The sequence below is a fragment of the Stegostoma tigrinum genome, chromosome 2, assembly GCF_030684315.1.
Source record: "Stegostoma tigrinum isolate sSteTig4 chromosome 2, sSteTig4.hap1, whole genome shotgun sequence".
Classification (NCBI taxonomy): Eukaryota; Metazoa; Chordata; class Chondrichthyes; order Orectolobiformes; family Stegostomatidae; genus Stegostoma; species Stegostoma tigrinum.
In genome coordinates this window covers 157,523,404-157,544,767 of record NC_081355.1, presented here as the reverse complement: position 1 = coordinate 157,544,767, position 21,364 = coordinate 157,523,404, and the positions used below count along the sequence as shown (strand labels likewise).

At 46.6% G+C, this 21,364-nt stretch overlaps 1 protein-coding gene across 1 annotated transcript in view; it reads left to right on the top strand.

Annotated features, from left to right (window-relative positions):
- fbxl6 (F-box and leucine-rich repeat protein 6) overlaps positions 1-21,364 on the top strand; it is a 50,547-nt gene that overhangs the window by 3,784 nt on the left and 25,399 nt on the right. Inside the window, exons 2-5 of the mRNA XM_048562720.2 lie at positions 11,675-12,243; positions 12,567-12,725; positions 18,250-18,313; positions 20,263-20,394. Of these exons, the coding sequence (XP_048418677.1) occupies positions 11,759-12,243; positions 12,567-12,725; positions 18,250-18,313; positions 20,263-20,394 (840 nt within the window). The 5' untranslated portion in view covers positions 11,675-11,758. The remainder of the gene's footprint in view (positions 1-11,674; positions 12,244-12,566; positions 12,726-18,249; positions 18,314-20,262; positions 20,395-21,364) is intronic.

Below are 21,364 nucleotides of genomic sequence, written 5' to 3'. Positions count from 1 at the left end.
ACACTTGTCTGTATTAAACTCCATTTGCCACCTCTCAGCCCAGCTCTGCAGCTTATCTATGTCTCTCTGCAACCTACAGCATCCTTCGTCACTATCCACAACTCCACTGAACTTGGTGTCGTCTGCAAATTTACTAACCCATCCTTCTACGCCCTCATCCAGGTCATTTATAAAAATGACATACAGCAGTGGACCCAACACCGACCCTTGCGGTACACCACTAGTAACTGGTCTCCAGGATGAACATTTCCCATCAACTATCACCCTCTGTCTTCTTTCAGCAAGCCAATTTCCGATCCAAATGCTATATCTCCCACAATTCCATTCCTCTGCATTTTGTACAATAGCCTATTGTGGGGAACCTTATCGAACACCTTGCTGAAATCCAGATACACCACATCAACCGGTTTACTCTCATCTACCTGTTTGGTCACCTTCTCAAAGAACTCAATAAGGTTTGTGAGGCACAACCTTCCCTTCACAAAACCGTGCTGACTATCCCTAATCAATTTATTCTTTCCTAGATGATTATAAATCCTATCCCTTATAACCTTTTCCAACACTTTACCAACAACTGAGGTAAGGCTCACTGGTCTATAAGTACCAGGGTTGTCTGTACTCCCCTTCTTGAACAGGGGAACCACATTTGCTATCCTCCAGTCGTCTGGCACTATTCCTGTAGACAATGACGAGTTAAAGATCAATGCCAAAGGCTCAGCAATCTCTTCCCTGGCTTCCCAGAGGATCCGAGGATAAATCCCATCCGGCCCAGGGGACTTATCTATCTTCACCCTCTGAAGGATTTCTAATACCTCTTCCTTGTGAACCTCAATCCCACCTAGTATAGTAGCCTGTATCTCAGTATTCTCCTCGACAACATTGTCGTTTTCTAGAGTGAATACTGTTGAAAAATATTCATTTAGCGCTTCCCCTATCTCATCTGACTCCACACACAACTTACCACTACTATCCTTGATTTGGCCTAATCTTACTTGCGTCATTCATTTATTCTTTAAATACCTATAGAAAGCCTTAGGGTTTACCCTGATCCTATCCGCCAACAACTTCTCATGTCTCCTCCTGGCTCTTCTGAGCTCTCTCTCTTTTTAGGTCTTTCCTGGCTATCTCGTAGATCTCAAGTGCCCTAACTGAGCCTTCACATCTCATCCTAACATAAGCCTTCTTCTTCCTCTTGACCAGAGATTCCACCTCCTTTGTAAACCACGGCTCCCGCACTGTACAGCTTCCTCCCTGCCTGACAGGTACATACTTATCTAGGACACACAGGAACTTTTCCTTGAATAAGCTCCACATTTCTAATGTGCCCATCCCCTGCAGTTTCGTTCCTCATCCTATGCTCCCTAAATCTTGCCTAATGTCATCGTAATTGCCTTTCCCCCAGCTATAACTCTTGCCCAGTGGTACACACCTATCCCTTTCCATCACTAAAGTAAACATAACAGAACTGTGATCGCTATCACCAAAGTGCTCACCTACTTCCAAATCTAACAGCTGGCAAGGCTCGTTACCCAGTACCAAATCTAATGTGGCTTCGTCCCTTGTTGGCCTATCTACATAACTGTGTCAGGAAGCCCTCCTGCACACACTGGACAAAAACTGACCCATCTATAGTACTCGAACTATAGTGTTCCCAGTCAATATTTGGAAAGTTGAAGTCCCCCATGACAACTACCCTGTCTCTCTCACTCCTTTAGAACATAGAACATAGAACATAGAACAGTACAGCACAGAACAGGCCCTTCAGCCCACAATGTTGTGCCGACCATTGATCCTCATGTATGCACCCTCAAATTTCTGTGACCATATACATGTCCAGCAGTCTCTTAAATGACCCCAATGACCTTGCTTCCACAACTGCTGCTGGCAATGCATTCCATGCTCTCACAACTCTCTGCGTAAAGAACCTGCCTCTGACATCCCCTCTATACTTTCCACCAACCAGCTTAAAACTATGACCCCTCGTGCTAGCCATTTCTGCCCTGGGAAATAGTCTCTGGCTATCAACTCTATCTATGCCTGTCATTATCTTGTATACCTCAATTAGGTCCCCTCTCCTCCTCCTTTTCTCCAATGAAAAGAGACCGAGCTCAGTCAACCTCTCTTCATAAGATAAGCCCTCCAGTCCAGGCAGCATCCTGGTAAACCTCCTCTGAACCCTCTCCAAAGCATCCACATCTTTCCTATAATAGGGCGCCCAGAACTGGACGCAGTATTCCAAGTGCGGTCTAACCAAAGTTTTATAGAGCTGCAACAAGATCTCACGACTCTTAAACTCAATCCCCCTGTTAATGAAAGCCAAAACACCATATGCTTTCTTAACAACCCTGTCCACTTGGGTGGCCATTTTAAGGGATCTATGTATCTGCACACCAAGATCCCTCTGTTCCTCCACGCTGCCAAGAATCCTATCCTTAATCCTGTACTCAGCTTTCAAATTCGACCTTCCAAAATGCATCACCTCGCATTTATCCAGGTTGAACTCCATCTGCCACCTCTCAGCCCATCTCTGCATCCTGTCAATGTCCCGCTGCAGCCTACAACAGCCCTCTACACTGTCAACGACACCTCCGACCTTTGTGTCGTCTGCAAACTTGCTGACCCATCCTTCAATTCCCTCGTCCAAGTCATTAATAAAAATTACAAAGAGTAGAGGCCCAAGGACAGAGCCCTGTGGAACTCCACTCACCACTGACTTCCAGGCAGAATATTTTCCTTCTACTACCACTCGCTGTCTTCTGTTGGCCAGCCAATTCTGTATCCAAGCAGCTAAGATCCCCTGTATTCCATTCCTCCTGACCTTGTGAATGAGCCTACCATGGGGAACCTTATCAAATGCCTTACTGAAGTCCATATACACCACATCCACAGCTCGACCCTCATCAACTTTTCTAGTCACATCCTCAAAAAACTCGATAAGGTTTGTGAGGCATGACCTACCCCTCACAAAGCCGTGTTGACTGTATTTGATCAAGCCATGCTCTTCCAGATGGTCATAAATCTTATCCCTCAGAATCCTTTCTAACACCTTGCAGACGACAGACGTGAGACTTACCGGTCTATAATTGCCGGGGATTTCCCTATTTCCTTTCTTGAAGAGAGGAATTACATTTGCTTCTCTCCAGTCCTCAGGTACGACTCCAGTGGAGAGCGAGGATGCAAAGATCTTCGCAAGTGGCGAAGCAATTGCATTTCTCGCTTCCCAAAGCAGCCGAGGACAAATCTGGTCTGGGCCTGGCGACTTGTCAATCTTAATGTTTGACAAAATTTTCAGCACATCAGCTTCGTCTATCTCTATCCATTCCAGCATGCATACCTGCTCTTCAAAGGTTTCATTCACTACAAAGTTGGTTTCTTTCGTAAAGACAGAAGCAAAAAACTCATTTAGGGCTTCCCCTACCTCCTCAGGCTCCACACACAAGTTCCCTATGCTATCCCTGATCGGCCCTACTCTTTCTTTGACCATTCCCTTATTCCTCACGTAAGTGTAAAATGCCTTTGTGTTTTCCCGGATTCCTTCTGCCAAGCCTTTCTCGTGCCCCCTCCTGGCTCTCCTCAGACCATTTTTGAGCTCCTTCCTTGCCTGCATGTAATCCTCTCTAGCTGAACTTGACCCTAGCTTCCTCCACCTTATGTAAGCTACCTTCTTCCTTTTCACTAGAAGCTCCACCGCTCTCGTCATCCAAGGTTCCTTAATCTTACCCCTTCTTGCCTGTCTCAGAGGGACATATTTACTCATCACTCCCAACAACTGTTCCTTAAACCGTCTCCACATGTCTATAGTTCCCTTACCATGGAACAACTGCTCCCAGTCCATGCTTCCTAACTCATGTCTAATCGCATCATAGTTTCCTCTTCCCCAATTAAATATCCTCCCATTCTGCCTAATCCTCTCCTTCTCCATAGCTATGTAGAATGTGAGGCAGTTATGGTCACTATCACCAAAATGCTCTCCCACCACAAGATCTGATACCTGCCCCGGCTCGTTTCCGAGTACCAAGTCTAGAATGGCCTCTCCCCTCGTCGGCCTGTCAACGTACTGCGTTAGGAAACCCTCCTGAACACACCTTACAAAAACAGTTCCATTCAAATCTTCTGCTCGAAGGAGGTTCCAATCAATATTAGGAAAGTTAAAGTCACCCATTACAACAACCCTACTGCGTGCACACTTTTCCAAAACTTTTCAAGAATCATCTTTGCTATTCCTTTCCTCTACATCTCTGGAACTATTCGGAGGCCTCTAGAAAACTCCCGACAGGGTGACCTCTCCTTTCCTGTTTCCAACCCCAGCCCATACTGCCTCAGTTGACAAATCCCCAAACATCCTTTCTGCAACTGTAATACTGTTCTTGACCAATAATGCCACACCTCCGCCCCTTCACCATCTTCTCTGTTCTTACTGAAACATCTAAATCCCAGAACCTGCAACAACTATTCCTGTCCCTGCTCTATCCATGTCTCCGAAATGGCCACAACATCACCGTCCCAGGTGCCAACCCATGCTGCAAGCTCACCCACCTTATTCCGGTCGCTCCTGGCATTGAAGTAGACACACTTCAAACCACCTTCTTGCTTGCCGGTGCCATCTTGCTTCCCTGAAACTTTATTTCGGACCACCCTACTCTCAACCTTTTCTATAGTTGAACTACAATTTTGGTGCCCATCCCCTTGCTGAATTAGTTTAAACCCACCTGAATAGCCTTAGCAAATTTCCCCCCCAGGATATCGGTACCCCTCTGGTTCAGGTGAAGACCATCTTGCTTGTCGAGGTCCCACCTACCCCAGAAAGAGCCCCAATTATCCAAGAATCCAAAACCCACCCTCCTGCACCATCCCTGTCGCCACGTGTTCAACTCTCTCTCCGTATTCCTCGCCTCACTAGCACGTGGCACGGGCAGCAAACCAGAGAGAACAACTCTGTTCATCCTAGCTCTCAGCTTCCAGCCTAACTCCCTGAATTTCTGCCTTAAATCCCCATCTCTCTTCCTACCTATGTCGTTGGTGCCTATGTGGACCACGACTTGGGGCTGCTCCCGCTTCCCCTTAAGGATCCCAAAAACACGATCAGAGACATTACGCACCCTGGCACCTGGGAGGCAACACACCAACCGTGAGTCTCTCTCGTCCCCACCCGGTTGTCAGTCTATTACTGGAGGCCCGCAGCCTGTTAGTGTGTGGAACATAGTTGCGGATAGCTATAGCTTCGCTGTAATGGAAACACAGGCGTTTAGCTTTAACAGGGATTCGCAATACCAGATGGGTGGTGTCTTCATCCCCACGTTGGAGGTCACACAACTAACCCAACCTAGCATTCAGCTCCAGGCGTCTGGCATGGGGGCCTTCAAATCAGAGGTGCCCAATCTATTTCAAAAGTATGGGCTGCCTAACGTTGCATCTGACCAGCTAGTACAGGCATGGAACACCAACCCTGTGCAGTTCTGGCAGAACCAAGTGAATTTCACCATGTGTTGTGCAACGACAGGCAGTGGTGTGTCAACATAGGACCATCTCGCTGCGGCCGACCCTCTGATGCAGGCCCTGCATTACTTTCATGTGTACTACCAGGTTCACAGAATCTTGGTTGAAATACAGGCTCCACTGCCCGCGGATTGGGCCTGGGAGGCCTTCAACAATCCATACAATCCATCAGAGCTCATATGAGCGAATTTGTAGCGAGTTTGGAGTGTCCCTACATGCTGATTGGCGCATTAAGGGTCAAAACCATGGTCTGGGATGGGTGTACAACTACTGGACCAACAGTGGATATCAGCCCGTGGGTGATGGGGTGTACGGCCTGGCCCGCATGTCTTTCATAAAACAGACAACAAACGAGGGCCTGCATGTAGACTTCATCAAGTAGGATTCTTCGAACGCGGGTAGTGCCTGGAGCACCGTCCTTGAAATTTTACAAAGATTCATTCGGCCGGGGTTGGGCGCCTGGACGACTGTATCAGAACCTATGTGTGGGCGGTTCTGGGGGCACAAGGTCAGAAAGAACACGCGTTCTTGGTGCCAGGACAGTGTTCGATGCCCAGAAGCAGTTCTTGGCCAACCTGGAGGATGCCATCTCCTCCCCAGTGGACCTCTATTCAGCTATCAAGCACTATCAAGATGTGTTGCAGTATTCCGGCTCCAACTTTGACTTTGTCTTTGGATTCGGCCTGTCCGTGGCCCCAGGCGACACGCTGCTGCATATTAGTCAAGTGGCAGGGTACAACAACGAGATCATTATTGCATCTGAAGGCCAACGTCTCGGTGTGAATGCGAATGCCAATGTTCTAGAGGCCCCGCCAAGCCACACGACGGGAGAAACTGGTCTAGTGAAGCCACTACCACAAGAGGTACTGTCCATGGGGGTGCGACCAATGGGGTTGGGCGGAATGACAGAAAAAATGGGTCTGGTGAAGCCACAGGATGCTGGCACCCCCTCCCCCCCCCCCCACCCCCGCTGTGAGATCGGCCTCTGAGAAACATGAAGACGAAAAAATGCCCTTTATACTGGGGGGTGGGGTTGTGGGTCGCCGATGGCCTACTTGTGCTTTTTTTGAACATTCTTCATTAATGCAACGGAACGTCGGATCCCTCCACACAGCCAGTCGCTCATTCGCTGGTGAACAGCAACCAGGAGAAGTCCTCTGACTGTGAGGTCCATGGCCCACAAGTTTTCTGCCAGCCACCCAGCCGTTTTTGCAAGAAGGGTGCGAAGCCAGGAAACAACAGAGCCTCCAGGCGGCTGATTGCTTTAGGAGGTAGCTGTTTTCTTTGGGCCCTGTTGCCAGGCTGCGAACTGTAGCTCATTGTGGACTACGCTCCACCACCACCAGCCCCCCAGTCCCCCCACTGAAGGCCAAGCAAGAAGACCTCCTGGCTGAGCTAAGAGGCTAAGGCCTCTATCCCATGTTCGGCAGTGCAGACTGTCAGCTTTGCTGCCACTGCCACCACTGTGTCGTTCAAGAGAACTGGTGATGCACCAGAACCACAAGATCCCAGAACACTCTCGGTGTTAGCCTCTCACAGCTCTGCTAACTGAGATTCGGCGCACTGAAGCCGAATGCTAATCATTGGGGGTCTTGGGTTGGCAGGAGTACTGTGGTTTATGCGTGCAATGTCTCGACGAGGCCAGCAGCGTACAGCAGGTTGTGGGCACTGCTGTCAATCACATCCTGCCCCTCACCTGTACCTGATGTGCTGTCAGCTGCTAAACAGCCCACCATCACTGCGCAATTAGAGTCATCACTTAACCCCTCCTATAAAGTGGACCCTTTCTGCATGCAATAAGTTATTGTGACGGTACATCAGGAACAAACGAAATATATCTTTGATGGAAAAATGCTAGTCAATGCGCTGTACCACAGCACTGTTGTCTCCGGCCTGGTGATGAGCAAGATGGTAGTTGGCGACCAGCCCGCCAAGCTCGACTGTCGATGTGGCTCTGGCCACGGCAACGAAGGACATGCTAATTAAACAGGGCATCAGACCAGCAGCTATCATGAAGTGATGGCCTCGATAGAGCTGCTCGTTTTGGAGGGGGCTGTTGTGAATGTGGTAGCCTTTGGCGGAGGCAGTGTCTTCTCGATGTTGCGAAGCTCAGAGGCTGATGCAGAGCGTGAGCGACATGATAAAGCTGTAGAGCAATTACAAGCCGCACAGGCCGAATGGTCTTGAAAACGAACCGAGTGCCTCAATTGGATTAACAAGGAGCTCTGCCGGCAAGGTCACGCTGCGCAAACCTTCTGGGACGTTGACACTGCGATCCGGGAGTATTCCCTGGCATTTCCGCAGGAAATCAAAAACCTTGACCTTCTTGGCCACGAGCCACGGCTTTCAGACCATTATGCGCCGTCAGAAGGACTGCGCGATCACCTTTGTTATCCTGGGGGTAGCCGCGATGGGCCTTGTCGCTTACAAACTTGCCAAGTAGGCTCGCTACACGATCCTGTAGCATGTTGTACAACAATATTTTTGCGCCATACTTTTGCGCGTATGCATATACGTATGCCTCGAATGCCATGGAGCTTGTCAAAGAACTCTACTACGCAATGCTTGAGGTGAGCACAACGGCCTGGAGGCACAAAATTCTGGGCTTTCTATCACAAATGATGATTGACATGGCCCAGAAGTGTCTTGATCTATAGCACCACGACCCATTGGCAGCTACTCAGTTTGCCGCTAGGGTACTTTCAGGTCCAACCAACCTATGCGCAACCACTGGGTGGCTGCCAGAGGACTGTGCGGAAGCCTGCTGGAGGTTTATAACTTTGCTGGATTATATTTATCAGCCTGGTAATGGAAAAGTAGCCGGCTCAGATATACCATAGCCCCAAGGGCTACTGGAAAGGTATTTCAGCCATCAGGAAACGGGCAGTGGCTGCCAAAGTCTCTGAAGATGTGGCTTGGGCTTTTTTTGATAAAGCAGGCCATCTGGCAGACATATTTACCAGCCCCAAGGTGCGTTCCACGACCAAAATCTGATGTACCTGTGTCAAATGAGGTCCACCAGACCGATCTCCTGTATCTGCCACAAGATTGCCTACCCCGCAGTTGCAAGACCTATAAGTATGCCCTCGTGGTGGTGGACATGGTCACCCGCTACAAAGAGGCAGAGCCCCTGGCCACAAAAGAGGCAAGTGATGTTGCGGGTGCCCTCGAAAGGGTGTACAAGCAGGGCCCCCTTCGATGTCCTAAGCTGCTACAGGTAGACCCCGGGCGTGAATTCATGGGGGCTGTTTCTCAGTTTCTAGCAAAGCGTGGTGCCCCGGTCAGGTGTGGTTGTGTGGATGTCCATCGAGACCAGGCTATTGTATCCTTCAACTTAGCCTAGCCGAAAGGTTGTTTGGGCACCAGTATTCCCAGGAAATGAGGGTCTCTGCGGGCCAGAGGTTGACCAAATGGGTTGCCTGCTACCTGCCATTGTAAAGCTCTGAACGACAAGGGGACTCACCCGATTGGTAAAAAATCCCTCCGATGCTAAGGTTGTCGCACAGAGGTCCTCCTCTGTAGTTGCCGGCCGCCCCGTCGTCTCCAGGAGCAAAAGCTCCCCTCTGGTGTGGGTGTTCGCTATCTCTACCAGCCTGGCGAGCTTGAGGGGGGTCGCCGTAGGGTGACCGACCCCGTCTGGTCTCTCCAGATGTACAGGCTGGGGCGCTCAGTCACCAAGCATGACAAGCCTGTACTGCACTATCTACTGGGTGGGCCCACTCGTGGCTTGGGAGGGGCTGCTTGTGGTACCTCCCCCCACCCAGCTGCCACTGGATGGCGTTCTTACTGCTTGTACCGCTTAAGCGTGCATGAGAACAGTTGCCCCTCTTTCTCGGTTACAGTCTTAAGCACGTGAGTCGCATATTGTCCTTACAGTACCCTTTACTGTTGTATGTCCTTGGGTTGCTAGCCCCAGAGCATCTCGATGTTGCATGCTGCACAGCGGTTCTGCTGGCTAGCCTTAAGCTGCAGAATATCGTCAACGTTGAGGTTGAACCCCGGGAGTCCTTTGGCCTGGTCCTGGCTCTTACACCCTATCAGCTTCCTCTGAATGGCCTTACGAAGTTGCTGCTCACTAGGTTGCTGTGTATGCTGTAGGGCACTGGCCCACCAGTTCCCTCCACTGGCGGATGGGTCGCCCGTTTGAGCTGGTGCATATTTCCGACCCTGGAGACTGTGAGGTATGCGAGATTACCTCCAATGGAGCAATCATCGATAATCCAGACCTTCTGTGGGTCATGGATAGTGAGGCCTTGGGACAAGTGGACCGTGAGCGCATACCGGGGAGCCAGTCATCGCTGTTGCTTTGCAACGTCTCGTCTGCATCCTCGATGGTGACTTCCATAACGTCATTCAGGACAAGCTCTTCCCTTTTGTTGGTGCCAGGAATAGTCACCAGGATAGTTTGTTTCTGGCTGTCCTTAGGGTGACAGAGGAGGGGGCGGTGCTGGAGTGTCTGGAAATTGCTCCTTGTGTTTCTGAAGCAATGCTCCTGTATCTTGTCTCTGACTTTTTGGTGGCTGGTGAGGATGAGATTGCCTGGTCTCCACCGTTCCACAAGTCTGTCCCACCTGAGGCAGCTGGGGAGAGGCTTTCTCAGTACTGGACCTTATCGGGCTGTAGGTGAATCGCTCTTTTCAGGGCCTTGAGGGTGTCCTTTTTTGTCCTGTGGTTGACTTCGACCTCTTCGTAGTAGTCAACGTGCTCCCAGAACCAATCATGAGGCATCTCTCCAGCAATTAGCGGTGGTCGGCCTCGGTCACCGCAGCAGATGACTTGAACCCCCATGCTGCTCCAGCCAGCCAGAGAATGTTTCCAGGATTGGCCTGGGCACGGTGCAGACCTCATACCAGATAATGACATGGGGGATGAACTACTGGCCCGTATAGTCTGGGGTCCACTCGTTTTACCCACTTCCACTGAAGAAGCTGTGGTAAGTCTGAGTCTGGATATCTCTGATCGCATTTCCTTGGCCAACCGGTGGGTAGGGTTAAACACAAGGTGAAGGGCTCCACTGCTCTCGTTGTCTTGCCTCTGCCCCCTCTGCTGTTGAGGTAGCTGAGCTGATGGTGTGTGAGGGGTTCGTTACAGTGGGGTGCTGTACTCTGTGGGAGGCCTTTGTTCTGTTTTTAGTATTCTGGCTCGCTCACGCCAGAACTTGATTCTCAGAACAAATTCTCCCTCTGGGAGTCTCTGAGGAGCTGTGCTGCCCTCCCGTCTGTCATACGAGCAACCAGAGCCACGCGACTGGCCCTGGCCTCAATGCCTTTGGCAATATCAACATCGCCAATGTCGAGTGGGTCTTCTGCTTCTCCCCTCCATGTGGCGAAGACCGCAGAGGCGCTGTCAATTTCAAACACGTCTTTGGCATCAACCAAGAGTTTGACCCATGGTTCGTTGGCTGGCTGCTTTACTGGGGGAGGGGCCTGGTTATCCAGGTCAATAAATAGTTGCTGATGCTGCTCCAGAAGAGCAAGAGCAGGGCCTGGCATTTCTGCGAGTATCTCTTCGATAAGATCGTCCATTGTCACCATGTTGTGGGATGGGTATACCAATGTGTTCAGATTTCTCTACCCTGTGGCATGTTCCTGTAGATTTAAGAATTGGGAATTGTGTTTCTACCCTGCGGCATGTTCCGGTAGATTAAGGGCAGGGGATTGTGTTTCTACCCTGGGAGGCGCGACGGGCTGATTTAGCTGGTCTGTTTGGCATGACTGCTGCCGTAGCTTGGCTTCCATAACCACCTGTGGTAGAGAACTCACTATCTTTTGGGTGAGGAAATCTTTCATCGTCTTCCCAACCAGGGAAAGCATCCTCCTTGCATCTGGTCTCTCTAGCCTTGTTAATACTGTATGTTTCAATCAGATCCCCTCTCCTCTCTCTGATCTCTGATGACTACAGGCCCAGTAGAAATTCTTCTCCTCACCTGCTGTCCCGCGTACGAGCTTTATAAACCTCCAAAACGCCCTCAATGGCAACAAATTCTCCCATTTAGGAAGAGCAGAATTGCATACAGTACTTCAGCTGTGGTCTCACCAAGGTTCTGCAAAGCTGCAGCCAGACATCCCAATGTCTGAACACAAGTCCTCCATACCATTTTTCCTTCATCCGTGTGTGAAACTATTTTGTATTTAGTAATAGTGACTGTAGTGAAACGTTGCATTTTTTCTTGTTCCAGTGACACTGAGACATTCCTCTTCACCGCTGAATAAGAACTCGTCCAGCTGAAGAATTTCATGAGGAGGACTGAGGGGATACCGTGATGGAAGGCTCTTCAACTCCCCACACCTCCAGGCCTACCCCTTCTCGGAAGCGGGAAGGGAGTGTTGAAAGCCGAGGTCGGTCATGTGTCCGAGTGACTTCTAAGCCAGTGAGGAAAGTGCGGCGAACAGCGAAGTGGAACGCCAGGGACTACACGATCCATGATACTGACAACGACATGCTCTTGATCATATCTAATGAAAATGGGATGCAGAGGAGGCCAAGAAAACTAGCAGGGAAGAAAAGCAGCCGCAAGTTAAACACACAGCGCAGCTCCCACAAAAACAAGGGGCTCCTGAACAATGCAGGGTTGAAGGAAGCCAACTCTTTGAGCTTGGCAGGTCAGGATAAGCAAATTGATTCAGATCTGGAGCCTGAGAAGCCAGAAGTCTTGGACCGATGGGGCCAGCAGCTTCCAATTGAAGTCTTGGTTCATATCTTCCATTATGTAGTGTCATCGAATGGGGCTGTACCATTTCTCTGCAGGTAAAAAAATTGTGAGAGAGAGGATTTCTCTGTAACCTGAAATGTAACCTGCTGTTTCAAACTGCAGGGGTGTCAAGATGGGAGAGTCTGACAATGCAGATATTTTTTGTTAAATAGTTTCCCCTTTTGTAAAGACTGTTAAGGATGAAGACTTTCAGATAGAATTGTTTAGCCATGTCTTAAAAGAGCTTGTATCATGATTAGATCTAGTCTTTATAGTTTTGCCATAGCTGTCCACTCTCATCTCAGACTTTAAATTCTGTACTTCAGCCTGTGTGGTTGTTTGAGGTGATCTGCTGAAGCTTTCTTTTGTTTTTAAACAGGATGGCCCGTGTATGTCATCTGTGGTATGGGGCTGCTGCCAACCCCAAACTTTGGCAGAAAGTCACAATCTCCTACTGCTGGGTGGAATCTGGAAAGAAATTGGTGCCGCCGGTTCAGAGAAAAATCCAAAACACCCTCAACTGGCTCAAAGACAACCGGTTTGTATAAATATGATTGTTGAAGGATCCATGATGCTTGAGGTGCAGGTGGGGAAACATAGAAAATATGTGCAGGAATAAGCCATCTGGTCCTTTGAGCCTGCACCACCATTCAATATGATCAATCAATTTCCGTATCCCATTCCCGTTTTATCTTCGTGTCCTTGGATCCTTTTAGCTGCAAGGGCTATGTCCAGCTCCCTCTTGAATATATCTGATGAAGTGGCTCTAACAGCTTCCTATTGGAGAGAATACCATAGGTTCACAACTCTGAGTGAAGAAATTCTTCCCCATCTCAGTCCTGAATGGTTTATCCCTTATCCTTAGATCGTGACCTCAATCTTGGATTTCCTCAACATTGGGAACAGTCTTATTGCAAGTAGCATGTCCAGTCCGATCAGGATTTTGTTTGTTTTTATGAGATTCCCCTCAATCTTCTAAATTTCAGCGAGCGCAATCCCAGTCGATCAAGTCTTTCCTCATTGGTCAGTCAGAATGGGGAAATGGGAGTGTAAGTGGTTGGATCAGTGTGTGGTATTTTCCAAAAGGGCCAACTGTTGGGACAGCAAGCAGCAAAACAGTTACATTATATATCCCAAGGAAGAAGGAACATGCAAAGGGGATATTGAGGAAGTTGTGGCTGACAAGGGAAGTCAGGAACAGTATAATAACAGAGGCACACAATGCGGTGAAGAGTAATGAGAAGCCAGAAGTATGGGAAACCTTTCAAAGCTAGCAGAGGACAACTTGAAAAAAGCAAATAAGGAGGAATAAGGTGAAATATGGTAGGAAGCTAATTGTAATAGTAAAGATGATTACAAGAGTGTTTTGAGATGTCTAAAAGGTAAGAGAGAGGCAAGAGTGGACATTAGACTGTTGGAAATGAGGCTAGAGAAGTAATAATGGGGAACAAAGAAATAGTGGAGGAACTGAAAAGGTGCTCTGTATCAGTTTCCGCAATGTGAGATACCAGCAGCAATGCAGAACCTCGAGACAGGGTAGAGGTGAGTGTAAGAAGGTGCTGGGCAAGCTGAGAAGTCTGAAGGTGGCTACATTACCCAGACCAGATGGATTAAACCTGAAGGTTTAGTGAAGGAGATAGCTGATGAGATTGTGGATGCATTGATGGTGATCTCTCAGGAATCACTGGAGTCAGGAAGAGTGCTCGAGGACTGGAAAATGACTAATTAACACCCTGTTTAAGAACGGAGGGAGGCAGAAGAAAGGAAACTATAGGCAGCTTGACCTGACCGTAGTCACTGGTAAGAAATAGAGGCCGTTATTAAGGATGATATTGTGCAGTACTTGGAAGTGCATGGTAACATAGGGCAGAGTCAGCATGGCTTTGTCATAGGGAGGCCACATCTGACAAATCTGTTGGAATCCTTTGAGGAGGGAATGACCACATTAGACAAGGGAGAGCCAGAGGGCATGATCTGTTTGGATTTTCTGAAGGACCTTGACAAGATGGAGCACAGGATGCTGCTAGAAAATGAGTCCATGGTGTTAAGGACAAGTTCTTGGCATGGATAGAGGATTTGCTGATGGGCAGAAGGTAGAAGGAGGGATAAAGGGATCCTTTTGCAGGATGGCCATTTGTGACTAGTGGAGTTCTACAGGAGTTAGTGTTGGGACCGCAAGTACCCATGTTTGTATATTAACGATCTGAATGAAGGAACTGCGGCATTGTTGCTGAGTTTGACACAAAGATAAGTGGAAAGACTGGATCGGTTGTGGAAGCAGGGAGGCTTCAGAATGAGAGAGATAATGGGAACTGCAGATGCTGGAGAATCCAAGATAACAAAGTGTGAAGCTGGATGAACACAGCAGGCCAAGCAGCATCTCAGGAGCACGAAAGCTGACGTTTCAGGCCTAGACCCTTCATCAGAGAGGGGAATGGGGAGAGGGTTCTGAAATAAATAGGGAGAGAAGGGGAGGTGGACCGAAGATGGATAGAGGAGAAGATAGGTGGATTTTCTCCTCTATCCATCTTTGGTCCGCCTCCCCCTCTCTCCCTATTTATTTCAGAACCCTCTCCCCATTCCCCTCTCTGATGAAGGGTCTAGGCCCGAAATGTCAGCTTTTGTGCTCCTGAGACGCTGCTTCGCCTGCTGTGTTCATCCAGCTTCATACTTTGTTATCTAGGCTTCAGAATGATCTGGGCAGAAATGAACGCAATGTTGGAAAATATAAGGTCATTTTTGGAGGAAGAATAAAGGTGTAGACTATTTTCTAAATGGGGAAAGGCTTTGGAAGTTTGAAGAACAAAGAGATCTGAGATGCCTAGTTCAGGATTCTGTTCAGTTTAACATGTAGTTCAGTTGGGAGTTAGCATTCATTCCAAGAAGGCTAGAATACAAGAGCGGAGATGTATACTGAGGCTATATGAGGCTTTGGTCAGACCGCATTTGGAATATTGAGAGCAGTTTTGCGCCCTGTTTCTAAGAAAGGATGTGTTGGCATTGGAGGGGGTCCAGAGGAGACTCACTAAAATGATCTTGGGCATGAAGGGCTTGTCATATGAGGAGCGGTTGAGGACTCTGGGCCTGTACTTGATGCAGTTTAGAAGGAGGACGAGGGGATCTGCTTGAGACTTATGGAATAGTGAGAGGCCTGGATGGATTGGACATTGAGAAGATGTTTCCATTAGTAGCAGAGATTATGACCTGAGAACACAGCCTAAGAGTGAAGGGATGACCATTTAGAAGTGAAATGGTGAGTAATTTCTTCAGCCAGAGGGTTGTGAATCTGTGGAACTTCTTGCTGAATAGGGTTGCGGAATCATCGAGTGTATTTAAAATAAAGACAGCTTCTTGATTCATAACGGGATCAGGGTTATGGGAAGGAGGAGAAATTGGATTTGAGAAACATATCAGCCATGCTCGAATGGTGGAGCAGACTTAGAGTCAAAGAGTAATACAGCATGGACAGACTGGTCCACGCTGACCATGGTGGCCACTCAGCTAGTTTCAGTTGCATTCATTTGGTCCGTATCCCTCTAAACCCCTCCCATCTGTGTGCCTATCCAAATGTTTTTTTGATGTTGTTATTGTACCTGCCTCAACTACTTTCTCTGACAGCCTATTCCGTTTACTCACCACTCTCTGTGTGAAGAAGTTGCCCCTCCGGTTCTTCATAAATCTTTGCCCTCTCACTTTAAACCTTTGCCCTCTAGTTTTCAATCCCCATCCCTGGGAAAAAGACTTTCTGCATTCATCCTATCAATGCCCCTCATGATTTGTACACTTCAGCAAGGTCACCCCTCAATCTCCTACGTTCCAGGGAATAAAGTCCTATCCTGTACAACCTCTCCTTATAATTCGGACCTACTAGTTCTGGCAACATCCTCAAATCTTCTTCGCACACTTTCGAGTTGAACAATCTCTTTCCTATAACAGGGTGACCAAAACTGTACACGATACTCCAAGTTTGACCTCACCAAAAACTTGTACAACAGTAACATAACATGCCAACTCCTGTACTCAATGCCTCGATCAATGAAGGCCAGCATGCTAAATGCTGCCTTCACCATCCTATCCACCTGTGATGCTGCTTTCAACAAACTGTGTACTTATACTTCTCGTCCCTCTGTTCCACAACACTCTTTAGGACCTTACCATTTACTGTTTACGTCCTACAATACTTTACAAAGTGCAAGACCTCATACTTATCTGTATTGAATTACATTTGCCAATCCTCAGCCCACTTCTCGTTCTGATCAAGATCCCTCTGTAATTTTTGATAACCTTCAATGTCAACGATACCTCCTCATTTTGTATCGTCTGCAAACTTGCTAATCATGCTTTGTATATTCACATCCAGATCATTTATATAAGTAACAAGGGTCCCAGCACTGATGCCTGTGGCACACCACTAGTCACAGGCCTCCTGTCTGAAAAACAATGTTCAACCATCACTCTCTGCTTCGGACCATTGAGCAAATTTTGAATCCAATTAGCTAGTTCTCCCTGGATCCCATTTGACCTAACCTTCAACTGGCCTGCCATGCGGGACCTTGTCAATGGCCTTACTAAAGTCCATATAGACAACGTCTACTGCCCTACCCTCATTTATCTTCTTGATCTCCTCTTCGAAAAACTCTTAAAAGATTTGTCAGACGTGACATCCTATGCACAAATCCATGCTGACTATCCCTAATCAGACCTTGACTATCCAAATGTTGGTTGATTCTGTCCCTCAGTATCCTCTCCGATATCTTGCCTACCCACTGATGTTAGACTGACTAGCCTGTAGTTCCCTGGCTTGTCTTGGCTACTGTTCTTAAACAATGGAACAACATTAGTCACCCTCCAGTCTTCCAGAACTACACCAGTGGCTAAAGATGAAGCAAAAGTCTCTGCAAGGGTCTTTGCAATTTCTTCTGTAGCCTCCCAGAACATCCAAGAATGGACTTCAGGCCATCTGCTCCGGTTCAAGTGCAACCTGTTCCTCTTGTACAGGTCAGCTCCACCCCAGAAGAGATCCCAATAACTGAAAATCCTGCACCTGCACCAGTTCCTCAGCCACACACCCATCTGGGCATTTCTATCCTCACTGGCACATGTCACTGGGAGTAATTCGGAGATCACTTCCCTTGAGGTCTTGCTTTTCAACTTCTTACCAGCTCCCTATACTCACTTTGCAGGATCCCATCCCTTTGTTTATTTGTGTCGTTTGTACCATTGTGCAGAATGCTGTCTGGCTGTTCACCCTCCACTTGATGGGCCGAATGGCCGAATTCTGTTCCAGTACCTTATCGTCGTATGGCTTTAAAATTAATATTGTAACAGTCTGTGGGAGCTTCATGGTAGTGTTACCAAACAAAATTTGACACCAAGCCACATTAAGAAATTTTTGGGGCAGCTGATGGATTTTGGTATTGAGGAACATTTTAAGGTCAAAATCCAGATAGTTACCAACATGGCCGTTGGTGAAGTGAGGGAGAGATGACCATAGTTAGAAGATTTCTACTGTCTCAGTGTTATGGAGTGGTGAGATATTGAGGAATGAGACCACAGAAGGATTTCAATTTAAGGCTGTGACATTTAAGGTTTTGTAGGATTGAGAGCTAATGTTTGTCAGTAGTGTGGGTGATGGTTAAATAGGACTTGGGAATGGGGTAGGATATAGCAACAGGATTTTGAGTGAAGTGACTGTTAAGGAGCTGTGGCTCTAAGCCTCTTTCCTGTCTCATAAAAAATACGATCTTGTCCAAACATTTGGACTGCACTCTCTACTTTTGGCTCCGTCTCCTTTTCCCATAATGATTCCCTGAACCTCTCAGGCCATTTAAAGGTTATAACTGGTGTGAGGTGAAAAGTCCTAATTATTTCCGGTAGCAAAGAAAGAGATGCTTAAATTACTTTAACATTGGAATTTTCACACCCTGGTTCTTAGACTTCACGCTAAGCGAATCATTTCCGTTGTGCTAAGTTGCTGGCTTTCATCATGAAGGAGTCAGTCTTGAGGTGGTACGTTTTACTGTTATAACTCATTTAATCTGCATTTGTTTTTAAATGTACAGGTTTTCACAGCTTCGGGAATTCTCTCTCTGCAACTGGAATAACCTAGTGAGTTACACCATGAAGGTAAGACTGATAATCGAGTGTCTCTGTATACATAAACAAAAGTTGCTGGAAAAGCTCAGCAGGTCTGTCAGAGAAATCAGAGTTAACATTTCGGACCTGATGACCGAAAGCTTGGCCAGCAACTTCTGTTTTTGCTTCTGATTTACAGCATCCACATTCTTTCATTATGTTAATGAGTGTCTCTGTACGGTTGGATTAACAACACATAGTTTGTAATTCATGTGAAGTCATATTTGTAGGAATATCCATTCATGCTATGTCTCTAAATCTCACTTAAATATCAGTGAATATCTGCCAATAGTTCTCAATTCACTGGAACTAATACAGAACTATGTTTTCCATTTAGTATTTTGTATCTTGTTTCGGTTAGTTCTGTTTTATAGTTTGCAAACAAAGGGAAAGAATGATTAATACTAAACAACCTAGCTGGCAAAAAGAATGTGTATTTAAAGAAGACAAAAGCGCAGACTGCTTGCTTCTATGTGGGAGTTGTTAATCTGAAGACATTGTAACAATAACTGATATTGGTGATGGGCCGTTGATTAAAGTAGAGTTCTACTATTGCCATTAAACTACACTGTGTTTCAGGTTTTTTAAATTTATTCATTCATGGGATTAGGGCATTGCTGAAAAGGCAGCATTTATTGCCCATCCCTGGGAGTACTGTAGGGGGCTGAGGATGCATCCTTGGGGGTGTTCCAGTGTTGAGTGTTATTGTGGAGGAGGTGCAGTTACCTATCCTCACTGAGGCAGCCTGTGAGTCAGAAAGCTGAAGATCCAGTTGCAGAGGGCAGAGCCGAGACCAAGGCCACACAGTTTTGAGATTCGTCTGAAGGGGGTAGTGGTGTTGAAGGCGGAGCTGTAGTCAACGAGTGAAGCATGTTGAGTCGAAACACAAGCAGTAGAAACAGCATGCAAAATCCAGAGCATCCTACCTACCTATTCACCTCATGAAACCCCACCTGCCCCAGCTGTAGCAGACCCCAGTGTTCCAGGTTTGGATTATTCAGCCACTGTAGAACCCCACCCTAACCACTGGGCTGGAAACAAGTCATTCCTAACCTTGAGGGACTGCCAATGATGCAAGATTATGACATTGAAGACTGTGCAAAAGATATTCTTAAAGTTGATACCTGGGGAAAAGGGATTCACTTTTTATCAAGAATAGATTAGGCCTTTATTCATTAGACTTTCGAAGGATGTGGGATGATCAGAATCTTGTATGGTTCAATATGAAGGGGCTTGACAGGGTAGATGTTACAAAAGTGTTTCTACTACTGACGGAATCTTGAAATAGAAGGCATTCATTTAAAACTGAGATGTGAACAAATTTCTTCTCCCAGAGGTAGTGAATGACTGGATTTCTGTACTCCAGAGTTATGGTGGCTAGACCACTGAAAATATTTAAAGATGAGATTTTTGAAGTATCAGGAGTTGAGGGCTGTGAGGAGTTGGCAAGAAAGAGGAGTTGATGCCTAGAGCACATCAGCCACGATTTGTTTGAATGTTGTGGCAGAATAGAGAGGTTGAATGGTCTGCTTTGCTTCTATTTTTATGTTGTTATGTATTGCTGAGTACTGTAATAGCTACACTTGCAACTAATTTAAGATAATTCAGCTTGTGATATGGCTCATTTACAAGTATTAGAAATAAAATATTTGCATATACAGGGACACATTGTCCTGAAAACTAAAGAAATGTAAGTGGTGTGGTTTACAGTTTCCCATTGCTTTCTCAGTGGCAAAACATTGGCTAATTGAAATCTAAATGTCAGTCAATCACCTTTTTTTTCTGTCAGATAAATTGTTGTGATGTTTTGTCCTTTCAAATCCAAGATGAAGAGCTTTGGCAATATGTTTCATTTTATCTGCTCTTCTGAGCAAGGTTCATGTTCTGTAGTATCAAGTGACCATTTTTACATATCAGCACTGCTGTTTTCTTATTTCTAGACTATTACTGAATCCTGCCCTCACTTAGCCTCACTGCGACTGACCAACTGCACTGGTGTCACATCTGATGTCTTTGAAGCATTGGCTACCCGTTGCCAGAAGCTGGAAAGTTTAAACCTGCAGCATTCAGTGGTAAGTGAGCTACTTGTGAATTGTTAGCTTACACACTCCAGTTAGTGCAGAATAAGAGTTTTAATAAGAGTTTAGTCAGCCTGTCACGCCTAGGCTGATAACAATTCATTATTTTTAACCAAACTTGATACAAAAAAAAGTCCCCTTCATTGTGGTCGACCTTACTTCAATGACTGTTTCTTAATTTTACACATGGGGAAAACCTTTGTTTTTCCTATGAAACTCAGCATCTATGTCTACTGTTACTGATTCACTAACCACTACACACAGCCTTATACCTTAGTGTAATTCCGAGGAGTTTTGTACCAATATAAGTCTAATCAGCCTATAGTTACCCTTTTTAATTTTGAAATTATAGATAGTGATGTTTGAAATAGATACAGTAGGTCATTTGGCCCCTTGAGAGCAATCAGTAAATGGCTAATCTGATTGTGTCTGGCCTTCACTTTTGTGCTTCCCCACCAATACCTCTTGAGCTCCTATAGGTGCGAATTCTGTGTAACTTGTGCAGACCCGGAGTTTATAGGATGGTTGTAGATTTTAACTGGATATGAAGCAAAATTCAATTTCTGGACGGTGGATTAAGGTGTTTATATTAAGTTCTCAGTGCTTTTTCAGGTTGGTTAGGTTAGTAATATTTATTAACGCACAGCCCCTGCAATAATGCATGGGCACAATTTTGTTGGCTAAGAATGAGGAAACAGCTGAGTTCACAAATTCAATCATATATCTGAGGGTGGGGACTGCTTACTGCAAGTCCCAGTGAGTATAAATCTCACTAACTTGCCTCCTTCTTGACAAAGCTGTTACTTTATGAAACCATTTCCAGTATTAGGAGTGAAGTAATTCTATTTTGATCAGCCCATGAGAAATCTCAATTATATGCAACCTAATTTGTTAAGTGGTTACATAATTAAGGCTGTGAACAAGCAAAGAAGCCTGCCCAGGTGACACAGCCACACTGGTTAAT